Here is a 19,405-nt window from a genome sequence, read left to right as displayed (position 1 = left end):
AAACAACATGATTTCTGCAGGGCAGATTAGATCCCAGAGCAAGGTTGGTTGAATAAGTATAGAGGAGTATGTTCCATATTATTCTAAGCATAATTATTTGGGGGAAGAGGCTTATGAAAGTTTGAATGATGGGTAGTCTATAGAACACAGTAAATATCCTCCCCCCCAACTGTATAAATACACCACAAGTTAAATTCAAAGTAAGCCAGTGTGGTGTAGTGGTTGGAGCCTATGACTCTGGAGACCAGGGTTCTAATTGCTGCTTGACCATGGAAACCCACTGGGTGAACTTGGGCAAGTCCCACAGTCTCAGCCTCAGAAAATTCTGCAATAGGGTTGCCATAAGTTGGAAATGACTTGAAGGCACACAACAAATTCAAACTAAGAGATCATACCACTTAATTCTGCATTGTGCTTGTGCATGAAAACCCCTGTGGCTCTGGTGTGGTTTTGTGTTGTGCGACTGCTGAGACAACAGCACACCACAGCATGGGCAGACATGGTGTCAAATGGGATTCGTTCTCCTCCTTTCCCTCTTTCTCCTCCTCTCCCTCCTTCTCCTCCTCTTTCTCCCCCTCCCCTCCTTTCTCCTCCTCCTTCTCCTCCCCCCTCCTCTTCTTTTTGGCCTTGCTCTTCTTCCTAAGCCTCCTTCCCTTCTTCCTCCTCGTTCCCCCTTCTTCTCCTTCCTCCCCTCCTTTCTTCTTCCTCCCCCTCTTCCTCCTTCTCCCTCCCTGGGGAAGGACGGCGTCTCCTGCTTTGGCTTGGCGTGCTGCAGTGGGCTCCTGCTCCTGCTCTCCTTTCTTTCCATGTGAGCCGGGAGTCAGGTGTCTCCTGCTCCTCCTGGGCTGGGCTCCGCACGTGTCTCCTTCCTGGCCCTGGCTCCGCGCCCAGCTGCAGGCGGACACGTGAAGGAGCAGCAGCAGCAGCAGCAGCAGCAGCAAGAGGAGGACGAGCTGCTGCTGCTGCTGCTGCTGCTGCTGCTGCTGCCGCCATTGGAAGCAGGGCAGGCAGAGAGGGAGGGAGGGAGCCCAGGCACTGTCCTCCAGCCTCCTCAGGACTCCCCTGCCTTCTTCCACCGCCGCCACCAAGGAGGACAAGGCACCACCACCAAAGGGGGAACCAGAGCCACAATCCAAACATGGAACCCCACCTTATACATAGAATTAAAGCAGTCTGAGGCCAAAGCTTTGTTTTTGGTGCAAGAACCAAAGAGACTAGCAATCGTAATAGCAAGTACATTTCTATACCGCACTTAAACGCTCCTTCAGTGGTTGACAATGTGTAAGCTAATTGGCCCCCAACAGGCTGGGTACTCATTTTAGCAACCTCCTCGGAAGGATGCAAGCCTGAGTCGAGCTTGAGCCCCCTTGGCTGGGATTGAACTCGCAACCTTATGGTTTGTGAGTGACTGGCTGTACTACAGGCATTTAACCACTGCGCAAGTCAGTCCTCCTCCCCCACACAAATCCACAAGCTGGAGCATATCCAGAGGGGGGCAACCAAAATGGTGAAAGGTCTGGAAACTACGCCCTATGAGGAGCGCTGGGTACACTTAGCTTGGAGAAGAGAAGGTTAAGAGATCATATGATGGTAGCCATGTTTGAATATTTGAAGGGATGGCATATTGAGGATGGAGCAAGCTTGTTTTTTGCTGTTCCAGAGACTAGGACATGGAGCAATGGATTCAAGCTACAGGAAAAGAGAGTCCATCTAAACATTAGAAGGAACCTCCTGACTGTCAGAGCTGTTGGACAGTGGAATATGCTGCCTTTTAAACAGGCTGGATGGCATCTGTGGAGAGTGTTTTCGTTGCGAATTCCTGCGTGGCAGAGGGTTGAACTGGATGACCTTTGGGATCTCTTCCAGCTCTAGGATTCTGTGATTCTATGATTCTAGTAATCCTCAGCTGTTGCCAGTTCAGAAATAAAAATTGGGGAGGGAGTCATTTTACTATTGTTGGACAATCAGAACTTTTGGAAAACTACTACAAGTCGCCCACAGATCTTCTTATAAGGGGTTTTCTTGGCAAGATTTGGTTCAGAAGGGGTTTGTTCACAAAGTGTCTGAGACTGAGTGTGACTTGCTCTAGGTCACCCAGTGGGTTTCAGTGGCCAAGTAGTGATTTGAACCCTGATCTCCCAAAGTCCTAGTCCAGCAATCAAACCACTACATCATGCTGGCTCTATTGTCAACCTTGCTGTCCTTAAATCAGACATAGTCAGGGATAAAACCTTCTGCTGCATGCAGAGTATCAGCTATTGCACTGATTTATATCATCTACAAGTGGTGAGATTCATTCTGATTGAAAAGGAGAAAACACACATCCTCTCTCCTTCAGAGGATGCCTAGAAATACAAGGAGAGGAAAAATGATTTGCCTTCCTCTTATCTTGTAGCAGCATTTTGAATAGCTAAAGTAATCCTAAGGCACTGGGCAGAGAGGGAGGAAGTTATAGCTCATTGATCAGTACAGTATTGGCACTTCATTCCAAAGGGAGCCCCTGCTGAACTGCTTGCTGAGGACAGGAGTGAACATGTGCAAATTGAATTGGGTGGGGGTGTTCTTCTCATTTGGGTAATTGCTTTCTCAGTTTAGAAAGGCCAACAGTGTAAAGGTTTGTGATCCCTTGATTCTGGGGGCAAAGATCAAATGTGGATCTAGATCGAGAATTGACACAATATTCCTCAAGTTGGATCTTCCATTGGCAAAGGGCACAGAGTATGCTGGGTACAGGCTGCTTTCACAGAGGCCAGAAGTGGTTTTAAGGCTGGCAGTGCCTGCAGCCTGAATAAGCTTTTGTTGCCCTTATAAGCTTCACAATGCCCACAAATATTTATATATATGAGAGGCAGTTTATATCTGGCACATGTTTTTGAAGGCAGGGGGTTTTGCAGGACAGAGTTGAGTGATGATGATTGGTCCTTGCGGCAAATTAAACTCATTCTGTCACCGAAAGAGAGAGAATAAGAGTGTGGAGATGTTTGCTTGGAAAGAACATCTCCGTTCCTGATGTAGGTCACATGTGTATGTGTATGTGGTGTGCAAGTTCAAGCAGACAAAGCAAAGAGCAGTGCATAAGCAGGAGTGTGACTTCCATTAGGCTACTGTGTGGTCCACACACGGTTGAGTATATCCCACATTTGTGTGTGCATGGGTAAGTTGTGCTGGGGTGAGAAGATGGGGTAGCAAAGGAAAGTGATGACACACAACTGGATGAGGGAAGATCAGAAAAATCAGGAAGGAGTTTAGGGCTGGGTTATGAAGAGGGCCTTCTATTGGAGAGGGAAGTTACTTTACTTGGTTGCACTATCACTCCCAGAATCCCCTGGGAGTTATAGTCCAACAAAATAACTTTTGCTGAGTGGTTTGGCATCAGACACTACACCTTCAACACCCCAGGTTCAATCTCTGGTATTTCCAATTAAGAAAATCATAAGTAACGGGTGGTGTGGTCGAGGACTATTTTCTGTCCGAGACCTTGGAGAGTTGCCCCTATCCAGAGCCAAAAAATACTCTACTAGAAGGACAAACAGCCTGAGCCTCTCCCATTATTATAGCCTGCACAGGGTAGGATTTTAGTTTCCCAGTCCGGCAAACAAGCCTGACCCAGCAGCCTTTGTTACCTGATCCTAACCTGGCCTAATTTTGTTAAGAGAGCTTTGCTGTAATTTTTGCTTTAGCTACTAGACCTGAGTGCATAGGCTGAATGCCATCCTGAAGCTTCTCTGATTCCAGATTCAGGACCTGCTACAGACTTGAGATCTGACAACACAGAGGAATGCTTATCAAGCTGGTTCCCCTCTCCACCCCTCTAGATTAACCCTTAGGGAGACCTACCCTGAATCAGCCTGAGAAGCCCTGTCCTGTGACCCCAAAGGATCTCTTATTTTGCATCTGCAGTGACATATTTTGGAGGTGGTGGGGGAGGACAGCTTGGTGATGCTGCCTTTGCCTCCCAGAACGGCTTTCAGATGGCCGCTTGGGCTTTGTGCCTGCGGTATATGTGCCATCCGTTTGCCCTACTTTTCTGCAGCACGTGCCTCTTGGGCCACATTCCCTGCTGTTTCCCTGGTTTCATCCTGGAGCCACATGGAGACTATGTGTTTTCAGTCTGTCACAGGCTTCACACATACAGGCACGGCTGCCAGCTGTACCACAGATCAATGCCATGGCAAAGGAGAGGTTTTTCAGGGAGGCGTGTGGGAAGGGGGTGGGTGGGAGGTAGGAGAGTTTCCAATGGCAGGGACTCTTTTCAAGGCCAGCTTCCCCATTTCTTCCTCTCTGACCTCCACATGCTGAGTTTGGCAGGTCACACAGTTGGCACACAAAAGCCTTCCGGAAAAGAGAGAGCATTTGTGGTGTCTGCTCAGGACAGGATGAGGAATGGTGGCTTTAAGTCATCACAGGAAGGTTAGATGTTGAATAAATGCTGGAGGTGGAATTTTAGCCTTGTTAAAATCACTAGGAGTTTTTAAACAGTGGCTTTCAGGGTGAGATAGCATTTCTTCTTGTTAAGAGAAACATGCAGATCCCATCTACAGAATTAACTTTCCTTGAAGATTTTCCAGGGCATATTGGGCCGGTTGGTGGCACATGGGTTGGACTAGAGATCATTGTTCCTTCCAGACTCATGAGCCTTTTCCTAGCTGTGATTGGCGATGGGATACCCTAAAGGCACCAGATTCCATCTGATCTTGGAAGCTAGGCAGGGGTCACCCTGGTAAATACTTGGATGGGAAACTGCCAACGAATACCAAGTGTTGCAGGCTGTATTTCAGAGGAAGAAACTGGCAAAACCACCTCTGAGTATTGCTTGCCTAAGGAAACGCTATGAAACTCATGGGGTCGCCATAAGCCAACAGGTGAGGCACACACACACATGCATTTCCAACATTTTACTTCATTGTGAAGTCGAAGGCTTTCATGGCTGGCATCCATAGTTTTTTCTGCTTTTTTGGGGCTATTGTGACCATGACCTAGAAGAGTTTATTCCTGATGTTTCACTAGCACCTGTGGCTGGCATCTTCATCTTCTCTGAAGATGCCAGCCACAGATCCTTGCAAAGCATCAGGAATAAACTCTTCTAGAATATGGCCACATAGCCTGAAAAATCCACAAAAAACTATTTTACTTCATTCTCTCTCATTCCCACACTACCTTCCTTTTTTACCCTTCCCACATTTTTGGCTAATTCCAAGTGAGAGCCAGGGAATTGGAACAGCTTGTTCACAGTATAGGCTGCCAATGCCTATAGGCATGATGTTGGAATAAGAGGCACAACAGTGTCCATGTATCTGAGTGATTTGCTCCCCTATGGTTCATAAACTTCTTGCTTCACCTGCATACCTGGCACTGCAGTAAGTATGAGCATCTCGCTTGTGGGCTGCCCAGGGCTTGGTGGATCAGAGGCCATGGAAGCCTGGCCAAGAGGAGTGATTAGTCTGGCAATGGGGTTGTGTGTGGCTTTCTTTCCTTGCAGTACAGGTTGAGTCTCCCTTATCCAAAATACCTGGGACCAGAAGTGTTCTGGATTTTGGATCCCCCCCCCCCAGATTTTGGAATATTTATACACATAGCCTGAAGGTAATTTTATATGTAATATTGATAATAATGTTGTGCATAAAGAAATGTTTGTGTACATGAAATTGCCAGAGAGCAAAGGTGTCACTGTCTCAGTCTCCATGATGGAAAATTTTGGATTTTGGAGTATTTTGGATTTCAGAATTCTGGGTAAGGGAGATTCAACCAGAATATGGCTTGATTTCTTTGTGTCAGTTGTTAGTAATCACTGTTTGCTCAAGTCTTCTTTGTGGAATATGCAGTCTCTTTCTCATGGCACATTTAGGCTTGAATTCTGGAGTGCAGGTTCATTTGTCTATATGTCTTTTTAGAAATCACAAGTTGATTTCTTTCTGCTGCTAGCTGGCTGGCTCAACACTCATAATGCTGAGTGAGAATGAGAACACAACTTTGGCTGGGGGATTTTCAGAAGACTTGGACCATTTAGATTGACCCTCTAGCGCTTTATCTACAGTTCCTGCATTTATCTTCTCCCCTCCTCTTTGTTTCTTCTTGCCCTCCAGGTGGTGTGATACTGTATGTGGGCTCAACGGCTGGCTCAAGCCCCACACCAGGCAGCCCTCCCAATGGATATCTGGTGCCTTCACCCCAACATTCGCTGCCCTCCTCCTTGGAAGAGCTGACCCTTACTGAGATTGGGGCCATCAAACCTCAGCAGGCCAGCTCCCCTTCCTCGCCCAAGGTCGCCTTCCAGTTCCCTGAAGGGATTCGCTACCCCGCCAAGGGCCAGTCACCCCCAACACAAAGCAGGGTGCCTGCTGCCAAACAGAATGGAGCCACTGGCACCTTTACTAGTAAGTAGCTTCGAGTCCTGCCACCTTGTCTGTTTAATGGAACTGGAGTGAGGGTGGGGAACAAAGGTAAAGGGAGATCAGTGATGGAGTGAAAGACAAACACCTAGGACTCTTCCCCCCTGATCCTCCATTCTTTGCTTTCAAGACAACAGAATGCGTAAGGAAAAGCTTCCCAGGCCCTGAGACCTGATGATGTTACAAGTGCATTGTCACCAGGAGAAGTTCTAGTGACTTCGTTATATTATTATTATTATTGTATTTATTTGTATCCTGCTCTTTTCCTGGGACCCAGAGTAGCTCGCAATATTAAAAGAACAGAACAATTAAAAACAGAGAAAAGTGACTGTAGCTTACACCTGCTTGTAGTCAACATAGCCAAAGGTGAAGGGACTGTTGAGAGCTGTAATCCAACAGCATCTGGCAGAGACCTAAGTTGCCTGTCCAGATTTAAGTTACCTTTACAGCTACTGCATGCATGAATATATTGCCCTGATGTTGCCCTCATTTTAAAGATGAGAAGAAATGCTTTTGATTCAGCTAAAACTCCACCTCTAGCAATTCTTATCCTTCCCTTGAAATATGGATTGCAGCTTCTCTGGAGGTGAAACTTTTACACTGGCCACTGCTATGCTGGCTAAAGATGATAGAAATTGTAGTTCACCAAAAGGCTGTTGTAAGCATTTGGGAAGTTAGGAAGAGGAGAAGGGAGGATTCCTGGGCTGGTGGAGCTCTTACCAGAATGCTTTTCTCCCCAAACAGAGACAGGTGGGATGGTGTTGCTCTGCAAAGTCTGCGGTGACATTGCCTCAGGTTTCCACTATGGTGTCCATGCTTGTGAAGGATGCAAGGTAAGGTTGATCTTTCTTCTCCTAACCGGTCCCCCCTCATTATTTTATATTAGTATGTCGACTAGAAACTATTGGGATTTTTTAAAACACTGAAGCTAAGATTCTCAGGATAAAGAATTTAGTACTTATAGTAATATTAAATTCTCCTTTCATACAGTAGAATTGCAGGGATGTAGAGTACACACAGCTCTTGGTCTTGGGGGTGTTTTGCTTATGTTTCTGGGTCATGTTGTAATAAATCTAGTTCTCTGCAAATTCTGCATGAACTGATTTGCTTCTTCAAGCCACATTAGAAATAATTAATCTTCAATCTTCTTTTGCTCTTCTTGAAAGGCATACTGAAATATGCCACCTGGCAAAGTATTTGCAGGGTTATGACAGTAATAAAAATAGTCTGGGAACATAAGATATGCTTTAGTTATTTTCCTTCTGACAATTTGTGCTTATTGTGTAAATCAGCTATCCAACTAGCTCCCAGGGATTCAGAGAGAATAAAATCACTGTAGGGTTTCTAGAATTAATTATGATTCCTTTGGCCAAATTTTAGCCAATCTGACCAAACGTGCACTGCTTCAAGACAAAGAGCATTTCCCATTTTTACATACAACTTCACTAGAACAAAAACTCCAGAATCAGTATGAACTCTGACAGGGTAAGACTAATAACACCATTGTTAAGTAATTTTCTAGGAAGGACCCTGGATTGGTATTTGAGATATCTGCTAAAGTATGCTGTAAAAAGAGTAACAGAAAAGGTTGCATATAAAATCAAAAATTGCAATCAAAAATTGTAGGGCTATATTACAAAATTGACAGTATTATCGTGAGCAGATAAGGATTAAAAATCTCTAAACAAGGGATTTTATTTGAAGAATAAAAGGAGCACCTTAGCAGCTGGTTTAGATAGTGCTGTTTTTGATACTATTAAGATGATATTCATGCTTTTAAAATATATATCTTGATCGTATGAAAAATATATATTGATTGTATGAACTCTTGGAGCCTTATTACATGTCAAAAGCAAGCCAAGATGCAGCAAGAGAGAAGTGGGTTTCTGTTTATCTCTCCGCATGCTATCATAGCACTTCTCCTTCCAGAGGGAGGCAGTTGTAAAAGCGTGTCTTTTATCAAACTGATTGTTCCAGCCCAACAAAAGCCATAGTTTTATGACCATTACCCTTGGGAAGAGAATGGAAGTGCTTTGAGGGAACATGGAGTGGTAAACAGAAAGCCATTTCTCTTTGGCTGCATGTCGGCTCACTTTTGATATGCAATAAGGTTCTTAGTCTTGTGTGCGTTGGTTCTTCCTGTTCACTGACCTAGTTCTAATCTGATTCTGTTCACCAGGGGTTCTTTCGCCGGAGTATACAGCAGAATATCAACTACAAGATGTGTGTGAAGAATGAAAACTGCATGATCATGCGGATGAATCGAAACCGCTGCCAGCATTGCCGGTTCAAGAAGTGCCTGGCAGTGGGCATGTCAAGAGATGGTGAGCATCTTTGGAAAACCAGACCCTGCTTTAGGTGGATGAGAGAGGCCTCAGGGACAACTCTAATGAATATCTTTAAGTTGACAGTCCAGAGCTACAGATCTCTCTTGATAACAGACCTTCCTTTGGCTTTCATTCAGGTGCAGTAGAATTAATTGAGCAATATTAAAGTACACTGAAGTGTGCTTTCCCTCAACAGCTAGTAGGCAGAGTGGTTTGTTGATTATATTGATGGATTGATTACATTTTTAAATTGCCCAATTACCAAAGTACTCTGGGGCCTCTGTACAAATCACAACCTATGTATAGAGTTGAAGTCAGGCTACAATAAAAAAAATCAGGCAAAAGTAAAATAATACCAGCACCATCAGGGTACAATATAAGCAAAAGGAAAACTGGTTTGCTAGCCTGTACTATAAAAGACATTCTCCTAAGAAATGGCCAGTGGAATGGCTGAGAAATAAGGGGAAGGGGATGAGTGAAATTGGAGTGGGATAGTACCTAGGGATGCTCTATCATTCATGTGTGTACATAGTGAGGCAAACCTTAAGGCAGAAACAGTCAGCAGCAGCTGCTGCCTCTTGAGGGTACAGTGTCAGCAAATCCTTAGTTGATAAATGGAACCCTGGGCTGATTTATGCTTCTGAGCCAAGATTTCCAGAGCAACAGAGATGTGTGTGGGAGGAGACACCCATTCCTGTAGAGCAAGCCATATCCTTTGATTAATGGTCACAGCAGCTCTCCTGAGAACATGATCGATGTTCTCAGAAGCCCAAGAAGCTAGTTGCTAATTTTGGCTTTGGGAGAGCATTGTGAATTTTGGAGCAGGTTTTGATCTGACTTCCCTCGCTTTTCGGGGGAGGAATTGTGCCAACAAACAAACAAACAACCCACCCAGAAATCATTACCATCTTCTAGGTAGCAAAAGCAGCACTGTACACTTGTATGTAAGACAAGGTCCCTGATTCTTTTCCTTGAACTTGAACTGATGTGGAAGGAGGATGCAGTTGTTCTTGTCTCTCCACCTCACTCCATCACTTTTAACAACACTGCAACAGTGGCAGGGAGAATCTGAGGGACGTTCAGTGTCTCCCACAACAATATAGGAGCAGTGAGAAAAGCTGACCCTGATGAAATCTCCCATTACTATTGATTAATTGGCTACTGAGTTGACCTTGCTGAAATCCTGCATTGCTATTTTTAAATGGTTCTTTTAAGCAGCCCCTCCCTGTGGTACTCAGATTTTCCTGCCATTTTCCTCCTGCTGCAGCTGTGCGCTTTGGACGCATCCCTAAGCGGGAGAAGCAGCGCCTGCTTGATGAGATGCAGAGCTACATGAACAGCCTGAATGAGGCCCCCATGGATGTTGGTCTGAGCCCAGAGACAGATAATGCCCCACCACCCAGCCCAAACGCCCAGGAGGAGGAGGCCATCAGTGCCATCTCAAGAGCTTACCGTGACATCTTTGTGAGTGGCCAGGACCGCCTTGGCAAGCACGGTGGATCCCCCGGGAGTGAGGCCTGCCCCTTGACCAACTACAATGAACAGCAGCAACTTAACAACTCTTACAGCTATGGGCAGCAGTATGAGTCGGCCACCCTGCGTCTGTCCAACTACAGCCCTCAGGAGCCATCTAGCTACGTGGACAACAATCCCCGGTGCTTTGGCAATGAGATCTTCCAGGCTCAGCAGGCTGGCTATCTGCACAATGCTGGACGTTACCCAGCTTTTGAGTACAACTATCCTGAAGCCAATACTCCAAGGGGCTGCCCCTGGCGGGGAACAACCAGCAGAGGCATTGTAAGTACCCAGTATAGTTTATATATATTCCAGTGAGAGCCAGTGTGGCGGTAGTGGTTTCAATGCTGAACTAAGACTCTGGGAGACCAGGACTTGACCAGGGAAACCCATGGGGTGACCTTGAGCAAGACCCATGCTCTCAGTTTTGGAGGAATGGCAAATCCTCTTTGAACAAATCTTTTTAAGAAAAACCCATGATTGATTTGCATTGGGGTCTTTCTGAAGTAGGAAATGACGTGAAGGCACAGAGCAGCAACAACAATATATTCCGGCCTGTTATTGTTATTGTTGTGTGCCTTCAAGTCATTTACTACTTATGGCAACCCTAAGGTGAACCTATCATGGGATTTTCTTGGCAAGATTTGTTCAGAGATGGTTTGCCATTGCCATCCTCGGAGGCTGAGAGAGTGTGACCTCCCCACAGTCACCCAGTCGGTTTCCATGTCAGAGCTGGGATTTACATCCTGGTTTCCAGAGTTCAACACTCAAACCACCATGCTGGCTCTTATTGTGATGGCTGTGACACCTCATTGCTGGGCAGAAAACCTCTGTGTTTGGGGGCAAAATACCTGTTTCCTACAAAAGTTCAGGACAGGTCTAAGAGTTTGGTTTAAAAATTGATCATTTACTGAATTGTGGCTGAGGAAAACCTGCAGCTTGTAATTTTGGTCCCAGGCAGCTACCTTGATCATTTTGCTGCAGAATTTCCAAAACTTCAGGTTTCTAAACCCTTGAGTTCCCTCTAGTGTAAAAATGGTAGTATGGCAATGGAAATAAACTACATTGCCTGATAATGTTATCTAAAAATACAGTATTTAAATCTGTGAACTGATTTGGGAAGCAACAGGACAGGTTAACTAGATGTCCTCATTTTTCAGGACATGTCCTACAGTTCAGCCTTCTGTCCAGTAGAAATTCGAAAATGTTCTCCATTTTGAGCATGCTGAGAAGCATGAATTTATATTAGTCTTTTTAGCTTTTATTTTACAATGTCCTACATTTTTCTTGAATCCCCTACATTTTATGGTGCCTTGTCCTCCTTTGCAATTATGACTCCCTTCCACAGCATGACTAGTAAATGAAGCACATAAATGTTAGGCTTCCAGGCAACCAAGATCCAAAACACACTGCAGAAGTAATCCACTTTGAGACTGCTTTAACTGCCCTGGCTCAATGTTAGGGAATCCTGGGAACTGTAGTTTTGTGAGACACTTAGTCTTCTTTGAGAGAGAGCTCTGGTGCCACAGCAAACAACAAATCCCAGGATTCCCTACCACTGAGCCAGGGCAGTTAATGCGGTCTGAAACTGGATTATTTCTGCAGTGTGTTTTGGATCCAAGAGTCTTAGTAATTTTCTTTTAGATATTACCCATTTGAACTGAACCAGTAATATTCAGGGGTATCCTATGTATTTTCCCAGCCACAAACCAATATTCTGTACAGCCCCCTCTGAGGTCTCATAACACCAGATTATATAAATTCAGATTGAAGGTGGAGGAACACACATTCTGAAAACTTCGTAGGCACTGGACTCAGGAGAGGGCAGAAAGGGGGCCCTTTCATTCTTCAACCAGTATCCTGGAGCATTGGGCTGAGGAGCTATAGCTCCCCAAAGTAACTTTCCCAAGCTTAGTCCCAGTGAATCCTGGCTGGGCCATGAAACCAGCTGGCTGAACGTGGGCAAGTTGCACTCTGTCAGCTGCAGAGGAAGACAGTGGCAAACCTCCTCTGAACAAACCTTGCCAGGAAAAACCTGTGATAAGTTTGCCTTAGGGTCCCCATAAGTCAGTCATGACATGAAGGCACACAACAACAATAAAAGTCCCAGCCCATCCTTCAAACCACTTGTAAAAAGTTGTGTTCCTTCTCAGTAGGGTTCTTGGAAGTAGAAAACAGCAACAACAGATAACCAGGGTTGTGTATCCAGAATGGGCAGGCAGAAATAATGATTTTATTAAACACCTTCCTGCCCATAACCCATACTTTCTTTATACCACCCCATCGTATATACCTTATTATTGACAACTACTTACAACCTAGTTGGACTGTGTTTTGATTATGTAGACCACACATCATGCAAGTGGTGGTGACAGGATGTTCTAGAAAACAAGTGACTGTCTTGTTAGATCAGGTCTATTGTCTGGGGTTCTGGTTTGACCCAACTTTCCTTCCTTGTTGCAATGCAGGCCTGTCCTCTGAATGCCACCCCCTACTGTAGCAACGGCAAGAGCAGTCAGCAAGTGTGGGAGGAGTTTTCTCAGTGCTTCACGCCAGCTGTCAAGGAGGTGGTGGAGTTTGCCAAGAGCATCCCAGGCTTCCAGTCGCTCTGCCAGCAGGACCAAGTTATGCTGCTCAAAGCAGGCACTTTCCAGGTCAGTTGCTCTTGCTGCGTGTTCCTCACAGATACAGCCAGAGTACATTCTTTACTTGGGCAGCCTAAATTCTGTGCAGAGAATAAATTATGCAGATTGAGTCAAGCTGTGTATCTGCTCTTAGGTCAAGGTTGAATTTTATCTGGAACTTTTCAGTTTTGGGGCAGAGCTGGGATGTTAGATGGCAAGGCCGCAGAGAGCAAAAGGAATGGTACTTGTGGGTAGCCTTACTCCCACAGTTACCAGTGCTAGACACAGATGTGTAGCTACACGTGTGGCAAAATGCGGCATTGTATCCCAAATAAGAATTTCAATTAAATTTTCCTTCAATCTCTAAATTTCTAGCATTACAGTAACATTATACCTGGGTCGTTCATTTATAGATGCAGTTTAGACATCCAAAGAATGGGGACAGGAAGAATTACTAGGGAATCCAAACACAACAAATGCAAGAGTTCTAGGTGTGAACGGTTTTCAGTGTTTCACTCTCTGCTATGCTAAAAATTTGGAGATTAAAGGAAAATGTCATTTGGGGGGGAAGAATTCTAATCCTTACTGGCAAAGTCCTTTTTTTTTTTGTCCCTTGCCCACTGTATCTACAGGCCTGGAAAGATTTGCTTTTTCTCTTTTCTCCCACAAATGAAAATGTGCAATATAGTCAGCCCTCTGTATCCATGGATTCTTTATGCATGGATTCAAGCATCTATGGCTTGAAAATATTCACAAAATGTATGAATTCCAAAAAGCAAACATTGATTTTGCCATTTTATATAAGGGAGACCATTTTACTATGCCATTATATTTAATGAGACTTGAGCATTGATGGATTTTGGTATCCATGGGGGTCCAAAAACCATACCCCAGTGGATACCAAGGGCCCACTGTATCGTTTGATGTCTGTTACACTCAGACTCAAGAAGCACACTTGCCTTTAACTCAGCAGAGGAGTAAATTTTGCCATAACTTAGCCATGAATTACTTCAGGTGGAGGGCTTTTATTTTATTTCCTGAGTAATTTGCCCAAATATTGCCTGAGCTTGAAGTAGTAGCAGTGCCTCATCTCTTTCCTTTTTTTTCTGTCTCCAGGTGTTGATGGTGCGTTTCTCTTCCCTGTTTAGTCCCAAGGAGAAGGTGGTGACCTTCTTGAGTGGAGAGACCTATTCACTCTGCAGCTTACGTACCATGGGCATGGGCTCTCTGCTGGATGCTATGTTTGAGTTCAGTGAGAAACTCAGCTCCCTAGGCTTAGATGCACAGGAAATGGCACTCTTCATGGCTGTGGTCCTTGTCTCAGCAGGTGAGAATTGTGGGCTCTACCATAGTAGTATAACTGGGATTGGGTTTTGTAGGGATAGGAAATGATGCATCCCAGCTTTGATAAGAGTTTCTTAAAGTTTAGTTAAAACATAGATACGTAAGTTAAAAGGCAAGGGATGCGGTGGCTCAAGTGGTTAAGATGCCAATTCTGATGATCAGAAGATCTGAAGGTTGGCAGTTCGAGACCTGAGTGCTGCATGGTGGCGTGAGCTCCTGTCACTAGCCCCAGCTTCTGCCAACCTAGAAGTTCGAAAGCAGGCAAATGCAAATAGATAAATAGGTACCACTCCAGTGGGAAAGTAAACAGTGTTGTATGCAGTCATGCTGGCCACATGATCACAGTGTAGCCTCTGACAATGCTGGCTTTTCTCAGACATGACTTGACAACTTTGTAAATGGGGAATACCTTTATCTTTACCTTTAAGTTAAAAGGCAGCCCATGTGCCCATGGCTGTTTTTATGGTGCCCTTGCCTTCCAATTTTTAGCCAAGATAGAGTTCTTGCATTTGTAGTGTTCGACTCCCAGCTCGGTCATGAAACCTGCTAGGTTACCTTGAGCAAATTACACTTTCTCAGCTTCAAGGGAAGGCAATGTGAAATCCCCTCTGAACAAACTTTGCCAAGAAAAAAACATGATAAGCTCACGTTAGGGTTGTCATAAGTTGGAAAAGACTTGAAGGCACACAACAACAACAACAACAGAGTTCGGCTGTTCCTCCACAATACTCTAGAGATGTGACTGGCAGGAGGAGTGGGTAAAGGGCAGGCTTCATTTAGGCCTAAGAAAGGCTTGCTGAAAAGTATTTTATTTATTTATTTATTTATTTATTTCAAGGATTTAAATCTGCCTTTCTCCCACAATGGGATTCAAGGCGGGTTTATGTAAATTCTGATTTTTGGGGAGGAGGGAGGCCTCCTTGGGTCTTAAAAAGGGCCAGGAGGACCTGGAAATGGCCAATCTGGCGTCCTGAAGTTTGAGGGGGGGGGGGGGTCAGTTGGCCATTAACACACACACACACACACACACACACACACACACACACACACGATAATTTGGAGTATTTAGTGTTTTGTCTTGTTTTTAACTGTGGGTAGGGAAAATTAAATAGATAACCTGTGACAACAAATCTTGCTAAGAAACCCTGGTGATAGGGTTTCCATAAGTCAGAAAGGACTTGAAGGTACACAGCAATAACAATTTAGGACAGTCGCTGAATTTGTACAGAGAGAATTTTCCTCAGCCCTGTGTAATGCAGCCAACCTGTCTTTCACACACCTAGGATTAAAAAGCAGGGCTTCCAGGCAGGAGACAGTGGGTTTCTTGCCTCTTTCCTTCTTACACATGGAATCAATCGTGCAAATTTAAAAGAAACTATGCAGATCTACTTAACTTACATTCTGTATACAGCTTCCACATTCCACCTTTTTTTTGGTTTGAAATTTTGGACTAAGTATGGAACCAAATTTTCTTATTTTTAAAAATGTTTAATTGTATTTTATGTCTGCATTATAATGTCACGATGTCTCTTGCAAATGAGTATGACATCGACAATCAAATAAACATTGTGTCTATTTTAATCCATCCCTCCCCATACTTTTCCTGAGGAAATAAACCCTCAGAAAAGCCTTCTATTCTTGGTGTCCTGCTTCTGTCAGTTTTAACATCTTTGCTTTGGTCCTCAGATCGCTCTGGCATCTCTGACGTAGATGCTGTTGAAATCCTGCAGGAGACTTTAATCCGGGCGTTGAGAACTCTAGTAACAAAGAAGCATCCAGATGACTCCACACTTTTCCCCAAGCTGCTTCTTCGTCTCCCCGACCTAAGAACCCTCAACAATCAGCATTCGGAGAAACTCCTTGCCTTCCGGATCAACCCTTAAGCGCACTGTTTCTTAAGCCCTAAGAAGTTTAGGGGAAGAGAGGAGAAAATCAACCATCAAGAAAATTTAATGCATTGGGACTAAATTTTCTCTTGCAAAAATTAGCGATGATGAGAGAAGAGGAGCAGAAGGGATCTGGCAAGGCGGGGAGCCCATAGCCCATCGCAGCTGGGATCTGCTAGAGCAGATCCCTCCCTGGTGAGGAGATCAGATGCAGAAGGAAGGGCCTGCGTTTCCCAGATAGCGCTCTCCGTGGCGCTGTGTGGATTGAAGATCATTTATTTGCTAGAGGAGATCAAGCAAATGAACTGGACATAGGGACTGTGTTGTTTCTAAGTGTGTGTGTATATACAATCTCTTTCTTTCCACATGATCTTGTCTTGATGTTGTATTCTGTATATAAGGACACCAGGTGTATTGTACATAATAATTAACATTGGTAGCTCTTCAGGACAGGAAAATGCAGGCCATCTTGAAAAGGCAATTATTGAAACGTAGTTTCCTTCCTTAATCTGCATGCTACCATTAGCACCAAGTCTCCAAGTTTTCTTTTTCTTTTTAGCCTCTGATCCCTTTGCTGCTTTTTCCTGAAGAAGGGATAAGTGCACATGGGCTAGGTGCTAACACTGTATCTTAAGACATTCTATATATACTGCAAATTTTACTGGGTAGGTGTTATATTCAGATGTGAACTACTTGGGCCAGTTTTCCACCTCAGTCTCATCCCTACAACTGAGCAAGTGGGGCCACAATTCTCTTTTTGTCTTGTCTGATGTGAGTGTCTATATCTATAGAGTATATAGAGTATATGTATATATATTTTGTAAATGTTTAAAACAAACAAACAAACACACAAAGGGGCTTCCATCAGTTTGTAGGTAGAGTTGCACTCGCTGAGATGGCTGTGACATGCTGTTCAGGCCGAAAGTAGAGAAAGGATGTGGAGATACTTAGTTGGATTGGAGGGCAGTTTCTCAGAAAGAGTACATGGAAGGAGTGTGAGAGTCCTTGGAAGTTTGCATCCAGACTTTGAATCATCTAGGCTCCTTACATGTCAGGGAAGTTTTAAGAGAAACCAGCAACTGTTAGTTCAGCCATTAGGAAGAAAGGGCTAAGTAAAGTAAACACTCCTAATGCCATCCTGCCCAACCGTACCGGTTTCTTCCGGGCAATGGTGCTTTTTTTATTTTCCATGAAGGATGAAGCTATGAGTACTCTCTCTCCCAGGGTTCTAGGACCCAGCATCCCATCCTGACCTCTAAATCAAAACCCCTTCTAGGACAGGGCATAAAATTCCCTTAGTCCTGGCTGTTTCCAAGCTGCCTTCTATTACATTCAACCCCATCTTTATTCCAGAGTTTCAAATATAATCCCGGACTTTTCACTAATTACTCTTTCCTAATAATCCCAGAAAGGGATAGAGATTGACCTGGAAGGACTCATTCCAGCTTCTTCTTGCTCGTTCATAATCTTTGGGGCTGTGTGTTCTGCGCACTTTATAATAAAATAATAATGATAATATTTTTTTGAAAAAGAAACCCAGATTTCTGTGCCATGAAATGCCTAAATCTGTGTGACCTGGATAAATAATGCAAATTTAGACAAACATATTGTTTGTTTACTCTGCACAATTTATTCTGCTTCCAGTTGTCTTGAAAGGAGTAGGGAAGCACAGAAGCTACACAGAACACTGGAACACCCTCCGTGGACCTCTAGAAGTTTATCTGAGCCCTCATGTAGACTTCCCAACTCCCAAACTGCATGTGATGGTGGCAGCCCCATGTGTAAAGTGTATGCATGCGATTTAGAGCACCACCAGGCCAGATGGGAAAGTGGTATAGAATACCAATCCCTTCTCACTTGCTGCTCTTGGCCCCACAGTTCATTTCCCCCAACCTCTGGGCTCCTCCAGTACCAGCTGAGAAAAAAAGTGCCTGTGGGAAAGAGCTGTGCAGAGGAAAATGGCAGGAGGTGGGATGGGATGGGAAGTTCCTCACCTCTCATGGTGTGCCCTTGTAGCACTTTATACCCTTCTTTTTTCTGCTCAGTGTGTGAGCTGTGTGGCACACTTTTGAGAGGGGACGGGCAGGGGATGGCGCTATCATCATCCCATACACTAGTTTGGGACCTGGGATTTTACTTGGCAAAGACTAGCTTAAAAAAAAAATTGTTGGCCATAAAGGCTATAAATTTGCTTTTTTAAAAAAATAAATAAAATGAAAAGCTGAGATTTGCAGAATGCTGAATTGTGTGACAGATTCCAAATTCTGCACAGGGAGAATGGAGGATTTGTAGAAACATGGATTGTACAAAGCTTTAACTCTGTCGATCCAAAAATATTAAGAACCGGTTTTCTCAGCTGTCATTTGTAAAACATTCATATATGTATATATGAGAGTTCTTACAAATGACACACACATACACACATATGTATGAATGATGTCAAACGTGGGGTAGAGGGAGAGGTTTGTAAAGTAGATGACCAAAAAGGGGGCCAGGCTCTCCTTTCTCTCCCCAGTAGGATCCCCCAAGTTTCCCATTTTGGCTGTGATCAGCCCTGTCCTGTTCTCCACATTGATACATATCAGGGTTTTTTCATCCCAGTTACAGGAGCTCTCATAGCACGTTTCGATCACCCTCCTGTGTTGCATGATGTGGGGCGTATTTGTGTTCTTTGCAGGGTGGGAGGGACACTGTTGCTACTGTTGCTGCTGCTGTTCAACACTGCTTTTAAATAAAACCAAACATTGCACTTTTCTTAGAAATCTAGAGAGAGAGAAAATTTATGTATGTTTATAACAAAGAGTTCCCTCCCTAAACCGGAGTATATTTGCTGCAAAGGGAAAATAGAGAGGATTTTACTTGCTGCTGCTGCTGCTGCTGCTGTTGCTGTTGCTGCTGCTGGGAGTCCAAAGGACTCACAAAAGATACCGACAAGGAAAGAAGGAATAGAGAGAGAGAGAGAGAGAGTTTATTTTTTTGTCTAATATTGAAGTGCAATAAATTAAAAATAAAATAAAATACTCAACAGTGAGACAAGTGTCTGTCATTCTTGTTGTTGGTATTGAACATCCAGGTCCATGATGAGCCTTGGTTCAGGCTTTCATGGGAATGCCAATCCTTGTATTTCAGATAATACAAGAGCCCAACTTGACCAGGTCAAAAGCTAATATCCTATTTCCTAGAGGCCAGGCCTACACAATGCATCTGAGAAACTACAACCAAGACATGAATGCAGTAGCTTTTCTGCACTGCCACTGCCCAGCTGATGGTACTCAGGGACATACTGTCTCATCCTGAAGGCTGAATACAGCCCAATGTGG

The 19,405-nt window shown here is 44.3% G+C and overlaps 1 protein-coding gene across 1 annotated transcript in view; it reads left to right on the top strand.

The window, feature by feature from the left end:
* LOC121921739 (nuclear receptor subfamily 1 group D member 1-like) overlaps nt 1-19,110 on the top strand; it is a 36,645-nt gene extending 17,535 nt beyond the window's left edge. The window contains exons 2-8 of the mRNA XM_042450242.1: nt 6,084-6,374; nt 7,134-7,222; nt 8,569-8,713; nt 9,984-10,513; nt 12,700-12,885; nt 13,972-14,182; nt 15,886-19,110. Coding sequence (XP_042306176.1) covers nt 6,084-6,374; nt 7,134-7,222; nt 8,569-8,713; nt 9,984-10,513; nt 12,700-12,885; nt 13,972-14,182; nt 15,886-16,082 — 1,649 coding nt within the window. The 3' untranslated portion in view covers nt 16,083-19,110. The remainder of the gene's footprint in view (nt 1-6,083; nt 6,375-7,133; nt 7,223-8,568; nt 8,714-9,983; nt 10,514-12,699; nt 12,886-13,971; nt 14,183-15,885) is intronic.
* Nucleotides 19,111-19,405: the final 295 nt, after the last annotated feature.

The sequence above is a fragment of the Sceloporus undulatus genome, chromosome 2, assembly GCF_019175285.1.
Source record: "Sceloporus undulatus isolate JIND9_A2432 ecotype Alabama chromosome 2, SceUnd_v1.1, whole genome shotgun sequence".
Classification (NCBI taxonomy): Eukaryota; Metazoa; Chordata; class Lepidosauria; order Squamata; family Phrynosomatidae; genus Sceloporus; species Sceloporus undulatus.
Note: the sequence above shows the minus strand (reverse complement) of the source record. Positions and strands in the feature narration are given on the sequence as shown.